This window comes from Odocoileus virginianus, unplaced genomic scaffold (genome assembly GCF_023699985.2).
Source record: "Odocoileus virginianus isolate 20LAN1187 ecotype Illinois unplaced genomic scaffold, Ovbor_1.2 Unplaced_Scaffold_2, whole genome shotgun sequence".
Lineage (NCBI taxonomy): Eukaryota > Metazoa > Chordata > Mammalia > Artiodactyla > Cervidae > Odocoileus > Odocoileus virginianus.
In genome coordinates, this window is record NW_027224264.1 from 5537501 (window position 1) to 5561440 (window position 23940).

The following is a 23940-nucleotide window of genomic DNA, read 5'->3' on the forward strand; positions in this document are numbered from 1 at the left end:
GTGGGACCACCTGGCTGCCCAGAACCTGTGTAGGGCCACCTCCCTGCTTCTGCGCTCCACTTGCCTTTCTGCCTTGGCCACTTTCTCAGCCCCTCTATGTCGCCTCTTTTAAGCAGGGCGTGATGGCCTGTGTTCTCCTGCAAATCACCCCAGGTGCTCTGGGGACAAGGTGGCCTGCTAGTTCCCCCCCTCCACCCCCGCACCCCGCTTCCCTTAATCCGTTAGCCTCAATAACTTCTATTCAAACCTGTGGCCAGAACGAAATACCACAGTGCGCAGCCTCCGTGGCCATGGCCCTTACTTTCCATCACAGACACATGCTAGGAAGGTCGCCTGTCCATCAGACTTTCAGAATGTGAACCATATTCAAAAGGCAGGAGAGAAGTTATGGTTTATTTATTTACTTATTTTTAGAAGTTATGGTTTAAGAGGAGTCCTCTCCCCTGTAAAGCTGAGATGTCCCCTCTAATCCTTTCTCTATAGCCAGCAGTCTTTCCTCTGTTCAGTAACTTCAGATTCACCTCTATTGGATTGACCTGATGAGGCCTTAGATAGATTTAAATGACGGACAGATTGTGGTTGGGCCTCATAAGGAGTTTTTGTTCTCAAAAGATTGTTGAGTAGCTGCAAAAGAGAAGAATTCCTTGGGATAGGTTATACCAAAGTGCTCCTTGTCGGCAACTGGGCTGAGGGGCCTAGGCCAAAGCACAGGCATGCAGGTGGGAGGATATAGTTGGGAGCAACTTCACAGATCATGTTCTGGCCAGCCACCTTCCTTGGCTGGGGCTCTGGGAAAGCCTCTCTCAATCCTACCCCTCCCCAACCCTTGCTCTCATTAAAATGGAGAACTTTACCTTTCCCCTCCAGACCTTTACTGGGACAGGCCCTGGCATCCCGAGAGCCCCTACAACATTTCAGAGGAGTGCTGGGTTTCACTTCTTAGGCCAGACAGCAGCTCAGGCGCCTGCCTGGAGGAAGATGACAGCCCCATATAGGAGGTGCCGCGGGCTCTGAGCAAGTGTTCTGTGTGTCCGCTCGGGGCCCAGGGGCTGCTGGGAGGCGCTGTCCCCACTGCTCACATAGCAAGGGGAGCCGGCCTAGTATTGGGGAAAACAGATTCTGTGCTTCTGGAGGGTGGGTGGAGGGAGAGGGACCCAATCCTGTTGGTTCATTTGCAAAAAAACAAGGAAGAACTGGCTTCAGACAGAGTTCAGTAACTGAGGGCAAGGCCTCTGGAGTCTCTAATCCCACTGGTCCCTAGCCCCTATCTTGGGGCCTAGGCTCAGCCTGGAAAAGTCCCTTGGAGAAAAGCCGAGAACAGGCGACTGCTCTGGGGCACCTATCAGAAGCAGCACAGTATCCAGAATTTTTTGGCAATCGTCCAGTGGAACCAGAGTTAACCCCTCAACCCCTGACATCTGCTGCCCCAGCACCCATCTTGTGTGGTGGGCCACCTGGCTGTGCCCACAGCCCTGAGGGGATTCCAAGTTACACTCTGAAGGTGCCACCCCTCCATGCTGCAGGAAACACCAGTGGGCCTAGGGAGGCCTTGACCCAAAGCTGTTGTTAGGGACCGGGGAGTGAGACAGAGAGGCAGATGGACGCCAGCCTGTGGAGGCCTTACTGGAGAGAGCACCAAGTGATTTCTGTGGCCCTTGAGTGTGTGGGGTGTTGGGGGAACAGAGGGTCACAAGCAGCCACAGAGCTGGGCATTCCCTCCTCAGATGGAGAGGAGGCTCAGGAGAGAGGAGGGAGCCCCAGTCACATTACATGGGGTGCTGGTATTATATATGGCAAATGGCGCCCCCTGGAGTTGTGCAGGGAGAAGGCAGTAATGACCGACACTGGAGAGCACAGGGCAGGGGTGCTTGAATGCAGGGGAGAGAAAAGGAAAGCCTTGTTCTGGAGCACCAAGTGGGGACACTGGGGCTGACTCCAGGTCCTCGGAACTGGGCAGGCAGGGGAGTGATGGGGAGAGGCTATGAGGGGGGTTTAGCTCCCAATGTCACCTACTGCACATCCTGCCAAGGGGCGGTTCTGGGCTGAGGCTTGTAAGAGGATGGAGAGGATTCTGCCCTTTCAAGGTCGCCCCATCCCATATGGAGGCGAGGACAAGCCTGAACCACACGCTGGACGCTAGACGGAGGCCCGTGAGGCCTGCAAGCACTCCTCAATTTACCCACCCTGCCCCCAGGACAGGGGGCGAGGGTAGTTGTTGTTGTTGTTGTTGTTGTTGAATTCAGAAAAATACATTTAATGTCTATAAAGGTGCAGTATGAGTCATTTCACGGAATGTCTAGGCCCCTTCGCTGGCAGCAAACAAACTTTCCAGCCCTCTTTTGAGGAAGCCATCCAACTGGGCTGCTGCTGCTGGTTTCTGTGTGAGAGTGTGTGAGTGTGCGTGTGGGTCTGTATGTGGGATGGGTCTCTGGAGGGCCTTGCCTGCCTGTGTGTGAATCCATGTGTCCCTCAGAGTGCGGGTGTAACTGGGGCTGGTGTGCGTGTGTGCGCACGCACACATGTACATACACCCGCGCTCGACTCTTGGGTGTGTCAAGTCCCCTCGCGAACGCGTGTGTGTTTGTGGAGGGAGTATGCATGTGTGTGTCTGCAAGGCAGTGTGGTGTGTGAGCCTGTGCATCTGAGGGTGTCCACGTGTACATTTTTTCTTCATCGCTGCCAAATTATCTTCCCATCTCTCCCCTCACGGAGCGAAGGGCTGGCTGAGGGAAGCTAGCAGTCGAAGGGAAGGGGAGGAGGCGCGGAGGGGAGAGGGGTTGGAGGGAAACCAAAGCAATTCCTCTCGTCGGAGGAAAGTGTCAGCCAAGGATGAAACTGAAACCGAGGCAGCAGCTCGAAGCGGCAGCACCCTGGGATGGTCCCGGGTCCCACGCTTCCCCTTCTCCAGCCAGCCGTGGAGATTAGTCAGCCTGGAATCCCTATTCCTGCAGCCCCGGCCAGGGCTTGAGGCCGTGGTTAGCACGTGACTCCATTAGTACCCATTATCATATTAACACAAATTAGTATATCAGATCCTCTCCCAGTCACCTAGTGGGGCCCACGGCCAGGCTGGAGGGAGAGGCCCCACTAGCTCAGGGAGGAGAAGCCAGCATGCGGGCATCAAGGGAGGGGGCAGGCTGAGGACTGCAGCAGGTCAAACAGAGGGACAGGGGACATCAAGCTTGGACAATACGATCATTTTCCTAGGTCGTGCTCTGGGAGGAGACACCTTGGGGAGGGGGTTGGTAGAAAGGAGGGGGTTTCCAGGAATAGCTGGGCACCGCCCTGTAGGAAGGAGGCCCGGGCTCTGAGGTCTGGGCGGGAGACAGACGGTATTTCTCCTGGCACACAGTGAAACCTGGGAACGTTTCGGATCCTTTGGGGTTTTTTCTTTTTTCCCTCCCTTTCCTTTTCTTTATGGAAAATCCTTAGATAACTTTCTCAGATGGTTTTGGACATCCTGAAAGCAGGGGAGCTGTACTGATAGAGGACAAGACCACCCAACCCTAGTGCAGGGTACAGTGTTACATCTTTGTATCTATAAGGGAGACATACTCTAAGCACGCATTTATATGTAAAGGCATTTATATGTAAAGTTGTAACATGGGAAAAGTCAGCCACTGGAGCCTCTGGAAAGGGTGAGACTTGCGCCCCCAACAGCTTTTTTTTTTTTCAGCTTAAAGGTGTCTGGCCACAGGTTATTTTTGTGCCCTGATACTCTCAATATGCTAACTAACCAGCCACCACATAACCATGAACCAACACGAGAAGGTCAGCGGCATCTTAACTTCTAGAGCTCAGGGCCTGCACAGAAGTAGGGCACAAAGCTCTATCAACCGAGGCCTAGGTTGCACGTCTGAGCTCCAGATGGGCCTCTTGGCCTTTTTTCTTACATAGCTGCTGAATTCCGGATTGACAAGCACGGAATCCCTAACCGTCGCCCTCCATCCAGCCCAAGGCCGAGACCGCGTCCCTCCTCCAGCACGAGCCCTGGTCTCAGACTGCTCCCCAACCCCGGCCACAGCCTGTCCTGCAGAAGACGCATCCTTGGTCTCATGGGAGTCAGGCTGGAGAAAGGCTGTTCAGGGAAACCCACTCCTAACGCCCGAGACGCGACTCAAAGTTTCCATTCTACTGCCCGCAGGTCAAGAGCGCCGTCCCTGGAGAGCAAACGCTGCCCCTAAACCGCGGTCTCTTGGCTGGAGGCGAGTCTCCCCAAGCTTTACAGGGCCCAGGAGGTGGCCCGAGGGACCCTGAAACGCGCACCAGGCAGCCCCACGCCTGGACGCTAGCGCTGCTGGTCGGCTCTCCGGACTCTGCCGCCGCTCGGGTGGGAGCGCTGGGCCCGAGGGACAGTGGGGTCGTGGCAGCCCCTGCAGCCTTCCCCTCGCCCCGCAACCCTGGGCTCCCCGCGGGGGCCCGAGCTCTCCACCCCGACCCCAGCAGTGCGCCCAGGGCGCCTTTGCAGCGCCACCTGCAGGCGGAACGCGCGCCACGCCTCGGGCCGAGGCGGGAACCGGAGGCCGAGCGGGCGGAGGAGGAGAGGGGAGAGGTCGGCTCCGCGGCCCCGAGCGCTCCCCGCTTGCCCACTGCCTCCTGGCGCCGCCCGGCCTCGAACGGCCTAGCCAGCGCCTAGTCCCGTCCCGCGCCCCGCCCGGCGCTCGGACCTTCCACTCCTGCGGCCTTCTGCCCCCAGGCGCCTCTTCTCGCGAAGCAGTGAAGTCACGCCGAGCGCGATCCGCTGACTCATGAGAATCCTCCCCCGTCCCCGGCACACCCCTTGAAACTTCCCCGCCATCCCTTCTTTCCCGCACCTCCCTCCCTTCCTTGCGCCCCGTCGGGCGAGCAGGGGCGGCTCCGGACTCCCAGGGAAGGGCCTGTCGGGGTAGCTGGGAGAGGAAGGGCGGGCGGGAGTCCGCGTTAAGATCTCTGCGCTCGGCCCCTGCCCACCCCGCTCTTCTGGGGCGCACGGGGGCTGCCCCGGAGGGAAGTGCGCTTTTGCAACTGTGGCAAACTCCCATCCGGGTATCCTTTTGCAATTATCCACCTCACCAAGGAGGCCTCGGGGCTTCAGGACAGGCTGGGGAGTTCGCTTGGAAGCCGAAATCTCTGGAACCTCCTGTTCCCGTGAACAGCCAGCACAAGGGCTGGCGCCACCAAGGGGACAAACGCGGAGCGCTCTGACTCTTGAGCTGCCCTCGACCCGGCATAAGTGAAGTCGCTCAGTCGTATCCCACTCTTTATGGCCCCATGGACTGTAGCCTGCCAGTTTCCTTCGTCCGTTAAGCTGATCAAATGCCTGAGAGGTCGCTGTGGCCTTCCTCCTATGACTTGGTACTGGCGCAGGCCAGGCTGAGTTAGGGGTGACTGAGGCCAAGGATTCTCTGTTTCCACCACCAGTCTTTGCCCCTGCACCGTGCCACTAGTTTGAGGACTCCCACTGGAGTGGGAGACCGGAAATTAGTTTCAGCAAAGGTGGCAGAGGACCTCAGGCCTGGGCCAGGGAAGGCTTCAAGTTGGCAGGGTTCTGCAGCCTGCTCTGAAACACCTAAAGCTCCCCTTTCCCTCTGGAGGGACAGAGATCCTTAAGCGTTATTTGCATGTGTATGTAGGTACTTGCTAAGTTGCCTCAGTTACACCCGACTCTTTGCGACCCTAGGAGACTATAGGCCCCCAGGCTCCTCTGTCCATGGGATTCTCCAGGCAAGAACACTGGAGTGGGTTTCCGTGCCCTCCTCCAGGGGATCTTCCCAACCCAGGGATTGAACCTGCATCTCTTAAGTCTCCTGCATTGGCAGGCGGGTTCTTTACTACTAGCACCACCTGGGAAGCCCTAAGCATCCTTTCCTGTCCAGCAAATCACAGTGCTGATTTTCTTTCTTACCTTGTATGCAGTTCCTTTTGTCTCTACAGTAAGGATCGGGTGGTGAAGATTGCAAGCTTCCTGGCCCACTTGTCACTGCATTTTGGGGCAGGGCTCTGCCAAGGCCATGGCTGATGTGGAAATGGCAATGTACTAAGGAGCAAAGGGGGCCTGCAAACTAGTCTCGAGACTTGAGGTTTATGTGGTATGAAGGGGGTTTTCTGCATTCATTATCTCAGCCTCAAGTTGAAAGCTGCTTGGTTAAGGTAGCTCTTCACCCGCCAGCTCTGCAGGGTGTGTTTGTTGGGGATTGGGAGCCACTGAATGGTTGGGTAGGAACATAGTGCTAGGATCATGGCTGAGAACAGTCTCACCATAAAGCCTTCTGGGGGCAATTTTGGGCTTGAAGCCAGCCTTTTTTAGGGGCTAAAGGATGCCACCTTTCATGAAGCAGTTTTAAGGCTGTCAAACTCTCCATGGAGAGCAAATCCAGCAAGGAGCAATTTCTAGGGGCCTAAGTCTAGGTGTAACTTGCTATATGTCAATTACATGTAACTTGCTAAGTCATAAGCCTTAAACTAAAACAACCACAAAAACAATCTGTTGAGTCAAAGGGATAGCAGAAGCAATGTGGGGAAACATTTGCCAAGGGTTTGGGGTCCCATTAGCATCTGCTGTAGACCCTAGAGATGAAAGGCAAGTGAGTCTGTGGAGAACTGAAGGAAGTCCTGGGTGAGCATCTGAGAGACTTTTCCATACACAGGAGGTCAGAGCTGAGGGTGGAGGAGTGATCTGTTTCCCTTCATTTTATAGAAGAGGCTGCCAAGAGTTTAAGTAGACAGACTCATGTCCTGTTCCTAGAGATGAGAGAAGGTACGAGAACGGAGGAAGAACCATGATTTGGTCAGTGGAGGAAAAGCTTGGACTAGATGGAAGCAGAACGGTAATCCGAGGAGCGATGAAGATCTGATGTGAACTCACACATCATACTCCCAGCACCTCTGTTGCACTGATGGTTCCCGATAACCTGTCTGTCTGCCATTAGGTTATAAAGCCACTGAGGGCAGGGACTGTATGTTACTCATCGTCTTATCTCTGGGGCTTGTTGTCCCACGGCATGCAGTAAGTTATGCCGTATGTTTGCTAGCTGACCAATAAATCCATTTACACATGTATGTATGTATTCATAAATTCAACACCCGCACTGGGTGCTCCTTCAGAAGCATTTCTGTGTTGCCCTGCAAACGCCACAAGAGCACAGGCGGGAAACTGCCCGGGAGCCAGGCACCTCTGTCCACACACCAGATGTGACTCCTGGGCTTCTCCAACTGACACAGACCTTGGATACTCCACCAGGACCAGGAAAGATCTTCAGGAAAGTATGAGACTAGGCAAAACTCACAGTGGGCCTCCTGAAGGTATTTTGGCTACCACCAAATTGTCAACACCTACCAGCCAAAGGCTGCAGAGAGGATGTGCGCCCTGGGGAACCGTGGGGTGTCTCAGGAAGAGGGTGCTGAGAAGGACTTATAGAATTCAGGCCAGGCTGGGTGATTTGGGGGAGGGTTAAGGAAGCCAGGCTTTACTCTGAATTGGATGCTGTCAGGAAGTGTCTTACTGAATAAATCATATCCAATAGGAGGGCAGACTGGAGTGCGGCTCAATCTGTAATTGGTAAGGAAGCAGTAGTCACTTAGATTAGCCAGGATGGAGGGTGGTGTTTGCTCATTTCTGTGGTTTGGGCAGTGTTTGGCTTTTTTTTTTCTTTTTTGCCCCTGTTCACACGTGATTCTGGAGTAGGCTTGTTTTTGGCTCCATCCACCATGGTCAGAGTGGCCTCGTATGCTGCTAATGTCCCATGAACCTGTTTACATTCAACAGCACACCCAGGCCCAGTGGGGAGTTTTTAGTGACACCAAGGCCTTGCTGACAGTCCCAGGCCAGCTTCCAGGTGTCAGGGGGCTGCGTTTCTCTTTCTCAAAATGTTCATTTTGAGATGATCCCTGTTTTCCAACCAGGAATTGGCTGTCCAGTATTTAAATATTCAGACCCTCCCTGTACTCTGACCCAGTCACACCCATTTGTAGAACCAGCCAGGCAGGGGAACGTCATCACTGGCCTGGGCTGTGTGTCTCTGTGTGTGGTTTTGTTTACATGTGTCCGTGCCCGCCAGAAATTCCCTGATAAGATGGGAAAGAGGCCAGAGGCAGTCTTACTTCACCTCTGGGGCCAGCAGGACTTTCCCTTTGCCCAGAGCACAGGGCACTGGGATGGAGCCCCAGCAGTCTCTTGGACAGCAAGGGTGCGAGGCTTCAGGTGGAGTCAGGCAAGGGCAGAGGGGATATTGTGGCAGCCAAACTTGTGAGGAGTGAGGAGCGAGGAGCGGGAACGGGAAGGGGCAGTGGTGGAAGGGAGGGGAGAGTTCCTTTGTCTAAACGGGTCTCTAGAGGAGCTGCTGGTTTTCCTTCAAGGAAGCAGCCTGTGCTAGATCACTGTGGGTTCCCCACCCCCATCCCTTTCTGCCCTAAGCCTCTTGTCTCCAAAACAGGCCCTGTTGATTAGAACAACAAGAAGAAAGTCCCACATGTTGACCTCATCCTCCACTACGAGGCTTACTATGACCCCTTTCCAATCAAACACACTCCCTCCCCTCAGGTCCGACTTTCCAGCTCAAGTACGAGGACATCTCTCACCATGTATGTCCTACAGGTGGCCGGGCAAACGTCAGCACCATCCTGAAGTGGGGCCAAGGTACACCAGGTATCATTTGTAAAATGGCAAAGAGAAGCGAGGCTGAGGTCAAGTGGGTGAGCCCCAAAAGCTTGATATTTTGGCAGAGCCCCAACTTCACAGGGTGTGACCAGCCCTGTACTGCGCTGTGCTGTGGCCCAGCTAATCACAGGCCAGCTATCGAGGGCCAAACCTCGTCTGGAGTCAGAAATTGGTCCTTGGATTTGTTCCTTTTGATCCTTGGGGACCCAGACAGATGACACACATCCTGGGATAAGTGGCGGCGGGTGAAGTAACGGTCTGATAACCTGGATTACAGAGAACTGAGGCCCCAAGGAAGAGGCTCATTTTTACAATAAGCCCCGTTATCTAGCATCATCCAGCAACCAAGGACTTGGTCAGCACTTTGCCAGGGTTTGGGGGGGCATAGGGAACATTGTCCCCATCCTGAGGAGAAAGTCTCTGCTCTGGGAGAGCTTACAGCCAATTTAGGGAATGAACACCAATAACGAGACTACTTAAAGCACAATCAAGTTCAAAGGCAGTAAGTGCAACTGAAGTTCAGAGATGAAATCACATGTGGGCACTAGTCCAGCTGGGACGTCACCATGGTGGGATTTCATCCGGGCCTTGAAAGATAAGCAGGATTTAGATACGTAGAAGGGAACAGGGGCGGTGTTTCAAATGTGAAGAGCACAAACAAAAGTTTAAAAGTGGAGATAAACCAGATGTTTATGTGTGTGTGTGCATGCATGTGCAAAGGTGGTCCCCAGGGCAGAGGGGGCCGAGGTCAGGACTTGATGTGACTAATGACAGGGTGTCAGTATATGTTGACCCACAAGCTGTAGGGTGGGGGGACGTGGACCAAGTGATGCTTTAGGAAGTGATTCAGCAGCAGCGATTGATAAAGGATGGGTGCTCTGGCTGATCTCCATTCTTGGCATGTCTACAGGGCTTTTTGTATCTTCCTGTGGACATAACTGACCATGTTATGCTTCTGGGTTCATGTGTCTGCTTTCCTCACTGCCACCAGCAGCTCCTTAAGAGAAGTAGCCATGTTTTCTCCATCTTCCTATTCTGCCATCTACAGGGCTCCTACTAGGTACTCAATGAACACTGAATAGAAGAACAGATCCTTTCATTTTAGTTAACTGAATTATTATGACATTCCATGCAAGGATGACAACTGTCAAAGAATTAGACTAAACTGCACCTAACAGCGAAACAAGGCAAATCACAGTTTGATCTTTTTAAAAAGTGATTTGTGAAATGCTTCAGGATCTTACAGTGTCTTGGTACCATCTCTGTAAGCAGCAATTACTATATAATAAGTCCCGTTTCACAGAATACTAGATGAGTTTTCTACCTATGGATGTAGATATGTCATGCCTCAGATCATATTTCACTAAACATGTATATATATGGTAAGAAGCTGTTCTAGTGCAGCTAATTCTTAAAGTGGACATGTGTCCCATTCTAGTGTCTAGAAGGGATTTATTGTAGCTGCTTAACACCCTTTAAACAAACCCAATATTGATAACAAAATCCAGCCTGATAATTATTCTCTCTTTAGAAAGAGATTCCCAATAGGACTCTTGAAAGTAGTAAAACTTTCCTCTTGATAGAAATTAATATTTGATTTTTAAAAGTTAAGTAATTTGAAATGTAAAAGATGAGTTGATTTATGAAACTCTGACTTCTCTTCCCAGGAAATCATCTATAAGATGAGGCATGCCTATAAGCCTATTTGAGATAAAAGGGGATGGGGAGGGCAATTTCTAGTTTGGGGGACAGTGAGTGGAGGAGTTGATGAGACCAAGATCCCTCCATGAGTCAGACTCCAGGCTTAGCCCTGAAGCACCAGTCTCCAAACCTCTGTTTCCGTTTGCAGTAAATGTCTTTTCTGCCCTCCCCTCCCACAACCAATTCAGTTCTGGGCTAGGGGGTACACAGGGGAGGTGTCCCAGGTAAAGCAGAGTGGAGTCCACATGTTTATGTGTGTGCTCATTAAATGTTTCACTAAGCACCTACTATGAGCCAGACCCTGTGCCCAGCTCTGGAGAGAGAACTGTGAGAAGACAGGAAAGCCAGAGTTCTGGCTTCCAGGAAGCTGCAGAGCAGCAGGGGGACATGTAGGCAAGGAACAGGTTTGGGAGGATCAGGAAAGTTTTCAGAGACGGTGATTTTCCCCAGAGGAGGGGACAGGGGTCAAGTTCTGCGGGCAGAGGCCACAGCAGTTCTGTACAGAGAGGCGGGAAGGCGAGGGAGAAGTTCAGGAAACTGAAAGAAGCTGAGAGTGTGAAGCAGGGAGTAGGAGGCCGAGGAAGATGGTCTATTTGGGAATGGCTCCGACTGGTCTGCTCTCTCATTCACACAGCTTTCCTCCATTCACCCACTCGCTCCCTTTCAAAGAGAAGAGAATTTAATTTAGAAGAATCAGGTTTATTTAATGATGTGAACAGTAAGAATTTGCCTACATGGTTGAAATATTCACAAAGGACTTGATCATTCATACCCATACATTCAGAGGAAGTCTGCTGAATAAAAAAAATGCTCCTTTACTCATCTAAGTTGTTCTCAGGGACAGCCAAGGGCCTGCCTGCTACCCAGGGCGAGGGCTTCAGTCTTCATGAATGTTGAAGAGCTTGGCTACTTCATTGAGATCTTCATGTTGCTCACCGTCCTTGATAATCTGAGGGACAGGGGAATAAGGAGTCTAACTCACTGTGTGTGTGTGTGTGAGGGCCAGGCCAGCCCCCACTCCACACCAGGAGGGAATTGTGGGGATGGCTTTCTGCAAAGCCCAAGTGAGCATGTGCCAATGCTCAGGCCACCCAACCGTGTCCCAAGTGAAAAAGAAACATTCCTTAAAAAAAAAAAAAAAAAAGAAAGAAAGAAAGAAACATTCCTGAGCCAAGGCGACACCTTGTTCTGCTCAGGCCCAGTCTGACCTGGGAGGATAGTACATGGCAGGGCACCTGACGAACTCACAGGAGCGCCTTCCACCCACACCCCCATCTTCCTCTCAGAGCTCCGCCGGCACCTACCTTCCGTGCTATTGGCATCCGGTTGAAGATGTTCCACAGTACGATCCCCACCACCACTTTGTCCCTGAGGTAGAAGATGACACCTTTGCCGTAGTCCTCCCCTTGGGTGGGGACCTGGGGGACTGCAGGGTTGCTGGGAGGAACAGGGATGTCCGAGGCCTCAGACTCTGTCTCGCTCTCTGATCGGATACCAGTGCCTGTGGCCAACCCCCCAAACAAACAAGCAAAGTCAAAATAAAACGAAGTCACTTATTATGCGCTTGGAAATTCTAGAAGGCAAGTATCTTTCAACACCTGCTTCAGGCTGCTTCTAGATTTGTTTTCTATGCCGCCTCAGTAAACACTGGTCTTCTCCAGCCCCTCTCCATTGATAGAGCCAACAAAAGCTCTTCCTTGCCAGCTGCTGGGCACTGGGTCAGTCTGACCCCAAACTTCCTATCTCATTTTAAATTGACTCTATGGATACTTCCTGGTATCTTTTTCAAATTACAGAAGACTTGTTCTTGTCCTCTGAGAAACATTCTAGAGCTTCGGTCAGTACAATAGCCACTAGTCACATATAGTTATCCTAATTATAATTGATTCACAATTGAAGTTTAATTTTCGCTAAAATTGGACAAAAAATGTAAAATCCAGTTCCTCATTTGCCAAACCAGTTCATTTGTGAAACCCGACGCTCCCTGGTGGTCTAGTGGTTAGGATTCGGCGCTCTCACCGCCGCGGCCCGGGTTCGATTCCCGGTCAGGGAAGCCTTTCTTCTTGAGCTTCCCAGGTGGCGCTAGTGGTAAAGAACCCACCTGCCAGTGCAGGAGAGACATAAGAGATGTGGGTTTGATCCCTGGGTCGGGAAGATCCCCTGGAGGAGGAAATGGCAATCCATTCCAGTATTCTTGCCTGGGAAATTCCTAGGATATGACTGAAGCGATGTAGCACGTTTGCACTAACCACATTTCAAGTGCTGAAGAGCCCTATGTGGTGAGTGGTTAATGTTTCGGACAGAGACAGAACACTGCCACTATGGCAGAAAGTTCTCTTAGCACCACTAGAGACACTCTGGCCAAAGCAGAAGGCACTTCCAAATGGAAAAACCATAGTGCAAGTGTTTCCTCCTGGGTGGGGTGGTGGCAGCAGCCTGGGGAGAGGGTACTTTTGTCTTCTGAGAACCAGGCTTCAGGTAATACTGCCCAGTGGACAGAGCAGTGACCTGGAGTTTATAAGTCCCTGGGTCCTCCTCCAAGGATCCACTTCCCAGGAGAGGTCCAAATTAAGGAGTAATAACATAATCCACTTAGATTATACATGAACAAGACCCTCATATCCATATAATGTCTTGCTTTCTCCTTCTTAAAGAGCAATTTGTCCTTAAAATGCCTCTAATAGGAGGACACAGAGGTTAAATAACTTCAGCCAAGGTCACGAAGGGAGAGAGAAGAGGCCTGAGAGTTAATGAAAGAGATGTGTGTGGGAGAGACATTCATTTCAAGAGAGATGTTCTTTGCCTCCTGTCTAAAGAAAACCTGGTGTTCAGATCTGACAACTGGAACTAGAGGCAGTTCAAGAACTACCTGGGCTTCCCAGGTGGCCCTAAGAATCTGTCTGCCCATACAGGAGATATGGGTTCAATCCCTGGGTCAGGAAGATCCCCTGGAGGAGGGCATGGCAACCCACTCTAATATTCTTGCCTGGGAAATCCCAGGAGCCTGGTGGGCTACAGTCCATGGGGTCGTGAAGAATCAGACATGAATGAGCAACTGAGTATGGAAGAAGTACTCAGCCCAGTTCTTCTCTGTCCAAGGTACACTGTCCCACACTAAGGTTCTTAGGCCTAGTGCTTGGGATCAGCAGGAAGCAAAAAAGGGGGGGGGCATTGAAAAAGTACAAGTTTTCTTCATCACACCAGTCTTCCTAGTCCACCCAGAAAAACTAGACTTCCAGAGTAATTGAGTTACCTACCGTCCAGAGTCTAGGATAACACCCACTGTATCCATCTATGCTCTGACCAGGATACCTGATTTCACCAGCTCTCTCAGACCACTAAAGAGTAAGGACTTCGGGTCTGGTGTATTTTAAAACACACCATGAAGAGTGGCTTTCAGACAGTTACCCCTGGCCAATAGAGAAAGCCCTTGTTCGGGAGGATTTGGACCACGGCTTCTCAATACTCTTCATGAGAAGAGGCTGGGCTTCCTTACCTGACTGCTCTGTGGCAGATTTGGGGTTGTCCTCTGCAGTTGCTTTTGCAAAAACACCGACTGTGGACAAGCTACTGTCCACCAGACCAATCGCTTCATAGCCAACATCGGGGCCCAAATCACTCCTGGGGAAGGAGAGAGAAGGTGTTCTGTCAGAGGACTGTCAAGAATGATGTGGCAGAATGTTTTCTCTAAGACAACAACCGTGCTTTCGTGCCAACCAAAGAACCTGGTGGCAAGAGAAATCCCAAAGTGATCTCTCGCCTGCTAGGGCATCTGGGGACAACTGTGGGAAAGCACGATTATCCCAAACAGTTTTAATTTTTCCTTAACAAGCCACTATGCATATCGCAGATCCACACTGCGATCTATATGTTTTAAAATTTTATCATGTGTTTATACCATACACCACATCTGGGGTGGGACGGCATCCCCACATTTACTATTCACTACTTCCCTTTACCTCTTTTCAAAGCTGCCTTTTTGAAACTTTAAAGAGTGCTCCATATTTTGGAACTCAGAATGTGAAATATTTTGTGGTTTTATTAACTGATAAACTTCCTTACCTTACTTTGTATTGTATTATTTCCTCTTAGCTTTCATTTTCTCAAAGCTGAAATGCTTTTCTACAGAGGCACCTTGGCTCACTTGGTCATTTTATTTTCTTTGTTCTTCTTGGAAGCTTTTCCTATCATCATCATGCTAGGAAGTTCACAGAATATTGGTGGCAGAGGCACGCCATGGTTTTGTAATCATCTCAGCGACTTGAGCTGTTTTGTTTCTGGGGCCCTATATTTTGTTATCTTCTTGGCCACAGAAGCTCTTTGGACTGGTGTCTTCAGGGAACAGTCTACAATGACTTCTTGGATTCTGTTCCTGGAAACTGATAATTGTAGAGCTATTCTTTTCCTAAGTGTATTATCTTACACATGTTGACCCTGAGATCCATCTATTATTTGTTTTGCTGCCCACTCATGAAACTGTGTGTGATCATCCTGAAATGTACTCCCATCAGCTGAGAATTTTCTCAACAGGAACGGCTTAGAGGTTTCTGAAACCTTGAATTTTTTTTTATGTATCCCATCTCTCAAATTAAGATGAGTGTGGGCCAAACAGGGCCAGCTCCAGCACTCAAGAATATCCATTGCTAACTTTTCACTATCCAGAAAGCTGCCTATATTTGTCTGACTCTTAATTGCTTATTTCAAGGGTTATATGAGTGGGCTGTCTTTGGCAGTAGGTTGGGCTCCTGAGAGTCAGCAGCAAAGAACAAAGAAAATATACTTCTGTCTGTATCTAAGAGCACACTTCTGTCCTACATACTGTAGCTCCAACTCTGAGCTATTTTAGCAAAAGTTCTAGTGCCATCTCCATTCATTCACCTGTTCAAACTTAGGTCGAATGGAACCCTTTTACCAGAAGATGGCTCAGGGATAGAATGCACAGACATGAGATGTAATTTTTTTACCCTCTGTATGAAGCTAACTGGCCCACCAGGAAACCAAACCACATGACTCTGGCTCCATTAATTCTGTGTTCTAACCGATTGAGTCCTCAAGGCACAAAACTATTACCAGAACATTGACTGATGCCAGTACGGTTTAGCAGCTCCAGTCATATTCTCTCCAGCCAATCTTCCGCTCACAACAGCATGATCATGGTGCTCTACCCGCCTCCTACCCAACTTTATATCGTAGAAACATGCGGCATCTCCTGCCTTTGGAGACAAATATGTTACATGAGCACATGATTTTAAAAAAGCAAGTTAAGGACAGAAAATAAACTTTGGGGGTTCAAAAAAATGCTTGTGACGTTAACTAACATTTTCCATCCACAGGTCGGAATCATACCTACAGTATCAAAACAGGTACACTTCCATTTTTAAAAATACATCAGATGCTTCTCCAAAGCTAACCTCAGTCCTGCATGCTCCAGCTTGCACTTATTTCTTCTTGTTCTGCCCTTTAGCAGAAACAGGGTATTTAATAACCAGGATTTGCAGAATATTTTTTCCTGTGTGGAAACCAGTTTTTAGATGTGACTGCCTCTTACCTAGAAATCTTTTCCAAGGTGAGATTTCTTTTTTGGTCATTCAATATTCATTCATTCATTCAGCAAGTACTTCCGGAGTATTTACTCTGTACAGAGCACCATACTGTCTGAGCTGCAGAGACATGCCTGACACAGACCCTGCCCACGAGGAGTGCACAAACGCTGAGGAAGGTATGGCACTGTTGCACACGATGGTGTGCCACACAAGAGGAATGCAGTGAGTGAGTTCAGTGTTTCAAACAGAGAGAGACCCCCCTGGCTGGAGGTGAACAAGGCCAGCTTCACGGAGGATGTGGTGGCATGTTAGCTCTCACTCTTTGTTCATCTTTGTGGCTATTCAGACACCCCCAAAGCAACCTAAAAATCCAACACATGAGCAGTGGCGAGATAAACTCTGAGATCCACCAAATGGAGTATTATACAGTCATTACACTGTTCACAGAATTGGAAGCAATGTGGAAAAAACTTACATCCAATGTTAAGTGAAGGAGAAAAGAATACAAAGGTTTATATATAGCATGCTTGCCATGACTGTCTACAACAAAGAAAAACACCTATGTGCTAGGAAATGAAGGGAAGGAAATAAACCCAAATATTCGTGGTTGCTGCAAAGGACTCCCTTTCTCCTTTTGGGCTGCGTTTTCCACACAGAGCATGTATTGCTTTCATAACAATTGTGAAAAATCCAGTACATTGTATCTTTAAAAAAAAAGCTTTAAGGGAAAAACACCCTTCAAAGTTCCTACGTCCTTGGTTGCAGAGTCCATAATCAAACACAATACACTTGTTATGATCTAACAATAGGGAAATTACCTCATGTTCCTACATACTATAGTCTTGTTTGTGTTGTAACAGATTTTTAAAAACACCTAAAAATAGTACTCAAGGAAAATGAAAATGGAGTAATTTTCCTTTCCAGAGAATGCTACAAAACTGGACTCGTGTTCAGGCAAAAGGAACAGCAGATCAGTCTGAAAGCTGCACACACGCCCGTCAAGGGGATGCTGATGGCTGCTGCCAACAGCGGAACCGGGAGAGGCCTACTTCTGTGGCCATGTGCGCCATTCACTTCCTTTTCCAGAAGCTTGTGGCGTGAGGCCAGACCTGATCCTGTAAACCGAACAGTTCACAAGCTTCTGCTGTCTACCCTCAGCTTCCAAACACAGAGACCCTATTTTAGAAAGCTGCTGCTGAATCTCTGAGCAACACCGGGCAGACCTGCGCCCAGGCCCGAGCCAACGCACTGCGTCTGGTCCAGTCATCACCGCACACTTACCACCCAGATGTTAGAGCGGGCCTGGAGCTCTGCGTTTACCCGGAAGCCACCAAAATCAGAGTCTATCTCTAATCCACCAGTCTTGGCCAACTCAACATTGGGCTCCAGGCCCACGGCTGCCACTATGTGGTCAGTTTCTACCTGAGGACAGAAAGAATTCAGTCAATGATCACAGTTTCCTCGTATACCTACGGTTGGAGCAACTGTACATCACGTCATTAAAAGTTGGGGCTTTACCAAAAAATCACTGATTTTAACTCTGATAAAAAGGTTCTAAGTTAAATTTCATAAAGTGTCACCCCTGCACACGTACATACCCCCTTCCATCTGAACAGAAATCTGCCACCCTAGAAGGTCTCAAAAATGTGTGATACACACAGGAAGGGGCTATGGGAAATGGTTCCCGGGTGTCTACGCCGGCTCCCATCATTCTTATTTTAGTAGAGGACAGTTCATTCAGAAAATTATGACAAGTTAATGGCGACTGCCAAGACAACTAATCTATGGGTATCAAATGAAGGAATAAGAATGAGGAAACAGGGCAGGGCAGGGCAGGGCAGGGTTGGAAGGTCTGGCAGCCTGTCTTCCCCTCCTTACCTTCCGGCCATCTTTCAGCTTGATGAGTAACCTGCCACCGCTGACTCCAACTGATTGCACAATAGCACTGGGCAGCACCTTAACCCCCTCTGTGAAGGCAAATGAGACCTGAGGCTGAGCCTGTGTGCCCACCACCTTCACAACAAACGAGAGGCATCCCCCACAAAATCAGGACTTGTCAGCACACAGGCGGCCTTAAAGAGCCACCGGCACCCACACCCACAGTTCATTTCCGGCTCTTCCAGGAATCTGCTGCATCAGATTCATAACACCTACATGAAGCCAGCTGACAGAATGGTGGACACTTCTCACCTGGCAGCTGGTAAGGCTTATGTACAGGGGGTTCCCAAAGAAGCAAACTCTGCCAGTTCTAACTAACTCTAGACAAGAGTGGGAGCATATGGAAAGAGTGTCTCTACCTCGTTGAACTTTTTCCATGGTCCAGTTGCTGAGGTATTCGGGGAGGACCTTCCCCATATTTCCTTTCTCAGGGAAAAGCTGAATCACTTCTGTGCCTGAGGTTCGAGCTGGGAAGAAGAAACAGAATAGGTAAAGTAGGAGGCAAAGGCCAATCCCAGGAAGAGAAGTAAAGGGACCAGCGGTAGCCATCCACTGCACACAGGGCAAGGCCGTGACCTGGGCCGGAGCACACATTTCTGGGCCACTGGGGCACAAGGCCACTCACACGGCAAACACAACAGGTGCCAGAACCTGTCCCTGGATTCAGGGACATACAGTGAACTCAGTGCACCTACACCTAGGCTTACACAGTGCTTTCCAAGCTCTGAATAGTATGCACCCTCCTGAGAAGATGCTATGATTTCACACAGCTGAAAAATCACGCTAAGAAAAAAAATGATTGCCGTGAAACATCTGAACTGGAACTCACAGATCAGTCAAGCTGTGAACCATCATGTGTCAGAAAGAAGTCTTTGACTTTTACGGGGAGCAGCAGTTCAAAGATACATGCAGTTCTTTAGTCTACATTGCCCCTACCATCTTAAAAACTCACTTTCCTTAATATTTTATTTCTAAGGAGTTCTGGCCTAGAGGTGAGAGGAAAGGAAAGAAAGTGGCACTGCTCAGCTGCTTGGATGACAGCCTTTCAATCACTAAGGTGACCCACATCAGACCTAAGCTCCGTGATTAGTTTTTCATCACGTAAACCTTAATTGACCCCTTTCTACTGATGCTAGCAAATGCATCTATGAAAAGCATGTGCTATAAAACCAGAGAAAGTAAAAGAAAAAAAAACAGAGAAAGAAAATGGAGGTCACTCCCCAATACTCACCCTTTCTGCCAAGAGCACAGGCCAGTTCGCTACCAAGAAAGCCCCCACCAATAATCGTAATCGACTTGACTTCCCGGGAAATCTTCTCTAAGGTTCTAAAATCTTCGATCTGTAGAATCACACCAGTTTATCCATTGATTTCTCAAAGGGGTATACAATGATAATACTAGGAAATATTTTCTGATAAATCTTTGACAACAGTAATTTGCACATAAAATCTTCTCCTTGTATGAAGTGGCTCAATTACAGCTTCTATTTTATTGATGCAAATTTCTTTCTCCAATGTAACACTATTAGTAGCTCTCAACTGGGGACAGGCATGCCCCCTCTCTCCCAGGGAACATCTGACAATGTTTGTGACATTTTTGGCTGTCACAGTTAGGGTGGGGAGGTACTACTTGAAGCTAGTGGGTGGAGTCCACAGACACTGCTAAACACCCTACAATGCACAAGACAGCCCCTCACCACAAACAGTTATCCAGTCCAAAATGCCAAGAGTGCCCAGGCTGACAAACCTTGTTGTATTAAGAACTTAAAGGATAGTAAAAATCTTTTCAAATACCTATAGAAGTAGCTGAAATTTTTCAGTTTTCATAAGTAGAACATGGTGTTAAGAAGCAACTCCTTCCTCTTTTTCACTTAGGTACTCTTAACTTTTCTCCCCAGTCTCCACAATAGCATTTGTAGTGAAAAATGCCAAGAGGCTCTAAGGAGTTCCAATGACTCAAATGCATCAGAAAAAAAAAAAAACAACTGTGGAAGGGAAATCGGAAGGAACTATAACAAGCAATAAAAATCGCTAAATGTATTTTTCACCTAGGAGCTCAAAACTCTTGAGTGAGGTATTTGAGGTGCAGAGAGAGGAAGTGATTTGCTCAAGGCCAGATAATAAGTCTGTAGAAGAGCCATAGATAGAACCCGGATCTCCCAATTCCCAGGTGGGTACTTGGGGCCACAAGATTATGCTACCTCTTCAAAACCGACAAAAGCACTAAAGCTGACAATTACCTTTCTGAAAAGTGTTGTTCTACTCTTCACCTCTGCTCCAGCCCTATCAATGGCAGAGAGACTTCTTGGAGTGCCTCCTGGAAATCAGAGGAGAAAAACCCTTTAGCCCAACAAGCAGGAGCTGGCCCAACAGCAGCATCAACTTGCTACAAGGCTTTGTTTTCTTCCCACTCGTCCCCGCAGCAGGCTTTTATCAATTTCCTTTGAAAAGCAGATTTGAGAGTCTCTCTTCAAAGGGCCCACCCTCCCTTTATTTTGCTCCCATTCTCTTCTACGTTTTCATGAGGATTCACCAGAAAGCACAGTCATGTTTGTTGAAGCAACTGCTTCAAACCCCTCTCTTGATTTCCGGTTGAAAGTGGCAATGAAGCCATGAGGTTATATCACTTTCAGGGCAGAGGGCAAAGGTGAAGAAGGGCAAGGGAAAAAAAGGCAATCCTTTTCAATAGCCACCCCTGCCTTTAGCAGAGGGAACAGTAAGGACTGTCCAGAAGGGCTATTGCTCAGATGCTTGTAGTTAGCTAGCCACGCTTTGCATCAAGGGAAGACATCCACTTCAGAGTCTGGGTTTCAGTTTTCTTAGTAATGTCTTTACACTAAAACTTGAGGGAGCTCTATCAGGGAATGAAGCTATCTCCAGAAGTACTCACCTGTTGCAATCAAGCACTTTTCATAGGTTATTTGAGAGCCATCATTAAGTCTTGCCACATTGCCTCTCACATCCAGCTGTACTACCTGGTCCCGCCAAACATACACACACAGAAAGGGATAAATTCACTTTAAAAATTTTTATTGAGATATCACTCACACAACATACAATTCACCATTTTTAAGTGTACAATTCAGTGGGTTTTTAGTATATTCACAAGTTGTGCGACCATCATCACTATATAATTCTGGAACACTTCCATCACCCTCCAAAAAACCCTGTACCTGGCAGTCATCAGCCCAATGAGAAGAGTTACTTCTTGACCTAAGGTGATCCTTAAGAAACCTAATCACTGGTACCAGTTTCTTCAAGGAGTCATAATTTCTTAAGTGGCCAACATCACAGTAAGTTCTTAGTGTCCCAAAGCTCATGCCCAATTTGTGGGAATGGAGAAGAGGGACAGACTTTTCTTCCTGCCTCTTTGGAACGCTTCTTTAAAAAAAAAAGTGGCAGTGCTGGGTCCTAGTTGTGGCCTCCAAACTCTTAGTTGTGGCATATAGGATCTAGTTCCCTGACCAGGGATTGAACCCGGGCCCCTTGCATTGGGAGTGTGGAGTCTTAGCCACTGGACCACCAGGGAAGTCCAGGGACCCTTACTTCTCTGTTAACAACTCTCTCATATCCTTGACATTCTTAAAGGATGCTTTCTCCCAATTTCTAGCTTTCACTAAACCTGAGCTCCCCCCACCAGCAGAGGACAGCTCATATGTACAGATTGCTCACTCACCCACACTCCTCCCCATCACGAGGAGAGGATTATAGCTGCTGATGGTTCCGAGTTACTTTCACACCCTCATCCCCTCTGGAGGACACTGACCTATATCCCCTACAACTCAAGTGTTATCTGGCCTGCTCTTGGTCACCCCTCAGTCACTGAAGTCCTTGGCACCTGGCTCACATTTTCCCTCTAAGCCACATCCAAATCCTCTCTTATAAACTTCCACATCAAATATCTCACTCTTTGGCCACAGTCTGCCATCCTTCCAGCTTTCTCTCAGTCCCACTGGTGGCACCTTTCCTTGCTGCTGATTTTCTCCATTTACCCTGTGGGCTGTTCCATTCCATCTAATCTGGGCCAATGGTAGATCTCTCAAACCCTGCTCTTGCCAGCATCCTTCATTTCCATGCACCCCGCTCCTTATGATTAAGAGCTTGAGTTTTGCAGTCAGGGAGACTAGGGTTTCTGGCTCCTCTCTGCTCCTTACAAGCGGTGAGACCATTCATTCAAGACATATTTATTAAACACCTAGTATGTGTTAGGCTTCCCTGGTGACTCAGATGGTAAGGAATCTGTCTGCAATGTGGGAGATGTGGGTTCGATCCCTGGGCCGGGAAGATCCCCTGGAAAAGAGAATGGCAACCCACTCCAGTATTCTTGCCTGGAGAATTCCAAGGACAGAAGAGTCTGATTGGCTATATAGTCATGGTGTCACGAAGAGTCAGACATGACTGAGTGAATAGCACTTTCACATGTCAAGTGCTGTGCTAAGTGCTGGGGACACAATGTTGGAAAAAACAGATACCTTGCTGCCTTCAGAGTGCAGCAGCCAAGACAGATAATTTAATAAGCACTATAATCAAACGTGAGAAACACTCTAATAAGGACAGGGCAGGTAGTGCTAGAAACATGTGACAGGTGCACCGAGTCAAGCTGTCCAGGAGGCCATGATATAAACAGATGGGATGGGTGAGTAGCTACTAGAGCCACCTTTGATTTGTCCTGGGTAAGCTCCCTCCTCAATCCAACCCCTCGACTCAAACCTCTCAGGTAACCCACCTGGTATCCTAGTTTACTGCAAACACAAGTGAAGCCCTTAGATGTGAGCTTCCTCAGCTTCCCATAATGGTTCCCACCTCCTAACCCCTGAATACGGACTTCACTTCCTGTCTTCCAGTTACTGGGATGAGGTGGCCTTTCTGTCTCGTTTCTATGCCTGACTTATACCACTTCCTCTCTCTCCTGTTAGTCAGCCGCTCATTCCCCCATCTCTCTTCCCCCCCACCCCCCATCTCTCTTGTGACATCTTCTACCTTAGCCCACTGACATGTTTAAGTCTGCCCCATCCTAAATGGCCCACTTTTGATTCCTCTTCCAGCTGTTGCCCAATGCCATCCCCATTTTGTCATTTAAACTTTCGGAAAGAGTAGTTTCTCCTCTTTTCTAACTTCACAATGATATCTGAACAGCTAAATGTAATGGGTCATTTTAGAATTCCTTTGTTAGCAGATTATTTTGCTGTGGTAATACTCTGGCTCACGTCCTCCTTCTTGAAACTCTCTCCAATCCTGGCCCCCGCCCTGGGCTCACCTCATCCTGCCCTTTTAATACTTCTTTCCTAGTCTCCTTTTAGGACACTTTTTCTTAAGCCTGTTTCCTGAAATTTGGGTTCGGCAGGGCTCCATCTTTGCTTCACTCCTCTTCTGACATGACTACCTCAGTTCTCCATGGGGGGGCCTCACCTACTCTCATGGTCTCAATTCTGACTCGTATGTGGACGATTCCCCAATCCATATCTGAGCCTCCTCTGAACATTACAGTCGTGTATCCAACACTACCCTTAGGGCATATCCACACAGATATTCCAGTTCATACTTAACAGTCCAAGATGAAATGTCATGTCCCCCTTAAACTAGGTCTTCCTCTTGCAATGTCTCTCTCACCTGGGGGTGTATTACCATCTACCACACAAGATGAAAATCAGAAAGTCATCTTCGCCCCTCTCCTATGTTCTTCCTCCAATCGGTCACCACCACACCCCACCAAGTTTGACTTTATGCTTTCAGTCTGTTCCCTACTCTTCATCACCTTTCTGTTAGGAAGCTATACAATGATGGTATTAAGAGCTTGGGCTCCAGAATCCGAATTCTCCAATCAGAGAGATCTGGGGCTCAAATTCTGCCTCTACTACTTATTAACTATGTAATCTCAAGCAAGAAACTTCACCTCTTTTAAATCTCCATTTCTTTCTCTGTAAAATGGAAATATTACTAGTACCCACCTCATAAGATTATTGTGAAGGATAACGTGATGTAATTAAACACACATAAAGCATTTTAACACTGTGCTTACTTCTTCTTAATCAGCAGCACTACTGCCCTTATGTGGACTCCCACCATCGCTCACGTGGATTATTAAAAAGTCTTTGAAATGGTCTCTTTCTAGTCTGCTTTCTCT

General features: G+C 48.7%; 1 protein-coding gene and 1 non-coding gene across 3 annotated transcripts in view; one reads left to right on the forward strand and one right to left on the reverse strand.

Moving 5' to 3' along the window:
• Nucleotides 1-11014: 11014 nt before the first annotated feature.
• Nucleotides 11015-23940, reverse strand: part of AIFM1 (apoptosis inducing factor mitochondria associated 1) — a 28766-nt gene continuing 15840 nt past the window's right edge. For both annotated transcript variants that reach the window (XM_020889702.2, XM_020889701.2), the window contains exons 7-16: nucleotides 20707-20791; nucleotides 20057-20133; nucleotides 19049-19157; nucleotides 18177-18284; nucleotides 17758-17846; nucleotides 17161-17301; nucleotides 15407-15549; nucleotides 13833-13957; nucleotides 11641-11837; nucleotides 11015-11285 (exon numbers count right to left, since the gene is read on the reverse strand). In XM_020889702.2, the coding sequence (XP_020745361.1) occupies nucleotides 11214-11285; nucleotides 11641-11837; nucleotides 13833-13957; nucleotides 15407-15549; nucleotides 17161-17301; nucleotides 17758-17846; nucleotides 18177-18284; nucleotides 19049-19157; nucleotides 20057-20133; nucleotides 20707-20791 (1146 nt within the window). In that variant the 3' untranslated portion in view covers nucleotides 11015-11213. The remainder of the gene's footprint in view (nucleotides 11286-11640; nucleotides 11838-13832; nucleotides 13958-15406; nucleotides 15550-17160; nucleotides 17302-17757; nucleotides 17847-18176; nucleotides 18285-19048; nucleotides 19158-20056; nucleotides 20134-20706; nucleotides 20792-23940) is intronic.
• Nucleotides 12318-12389, forward strand: TRNAE-CUC (transfer RNA glutamic acid (anticodon CUC)). Its single transcript has one exon. It is a non-coding gene; the product is annotated as a tRNA-Glu (tRNA).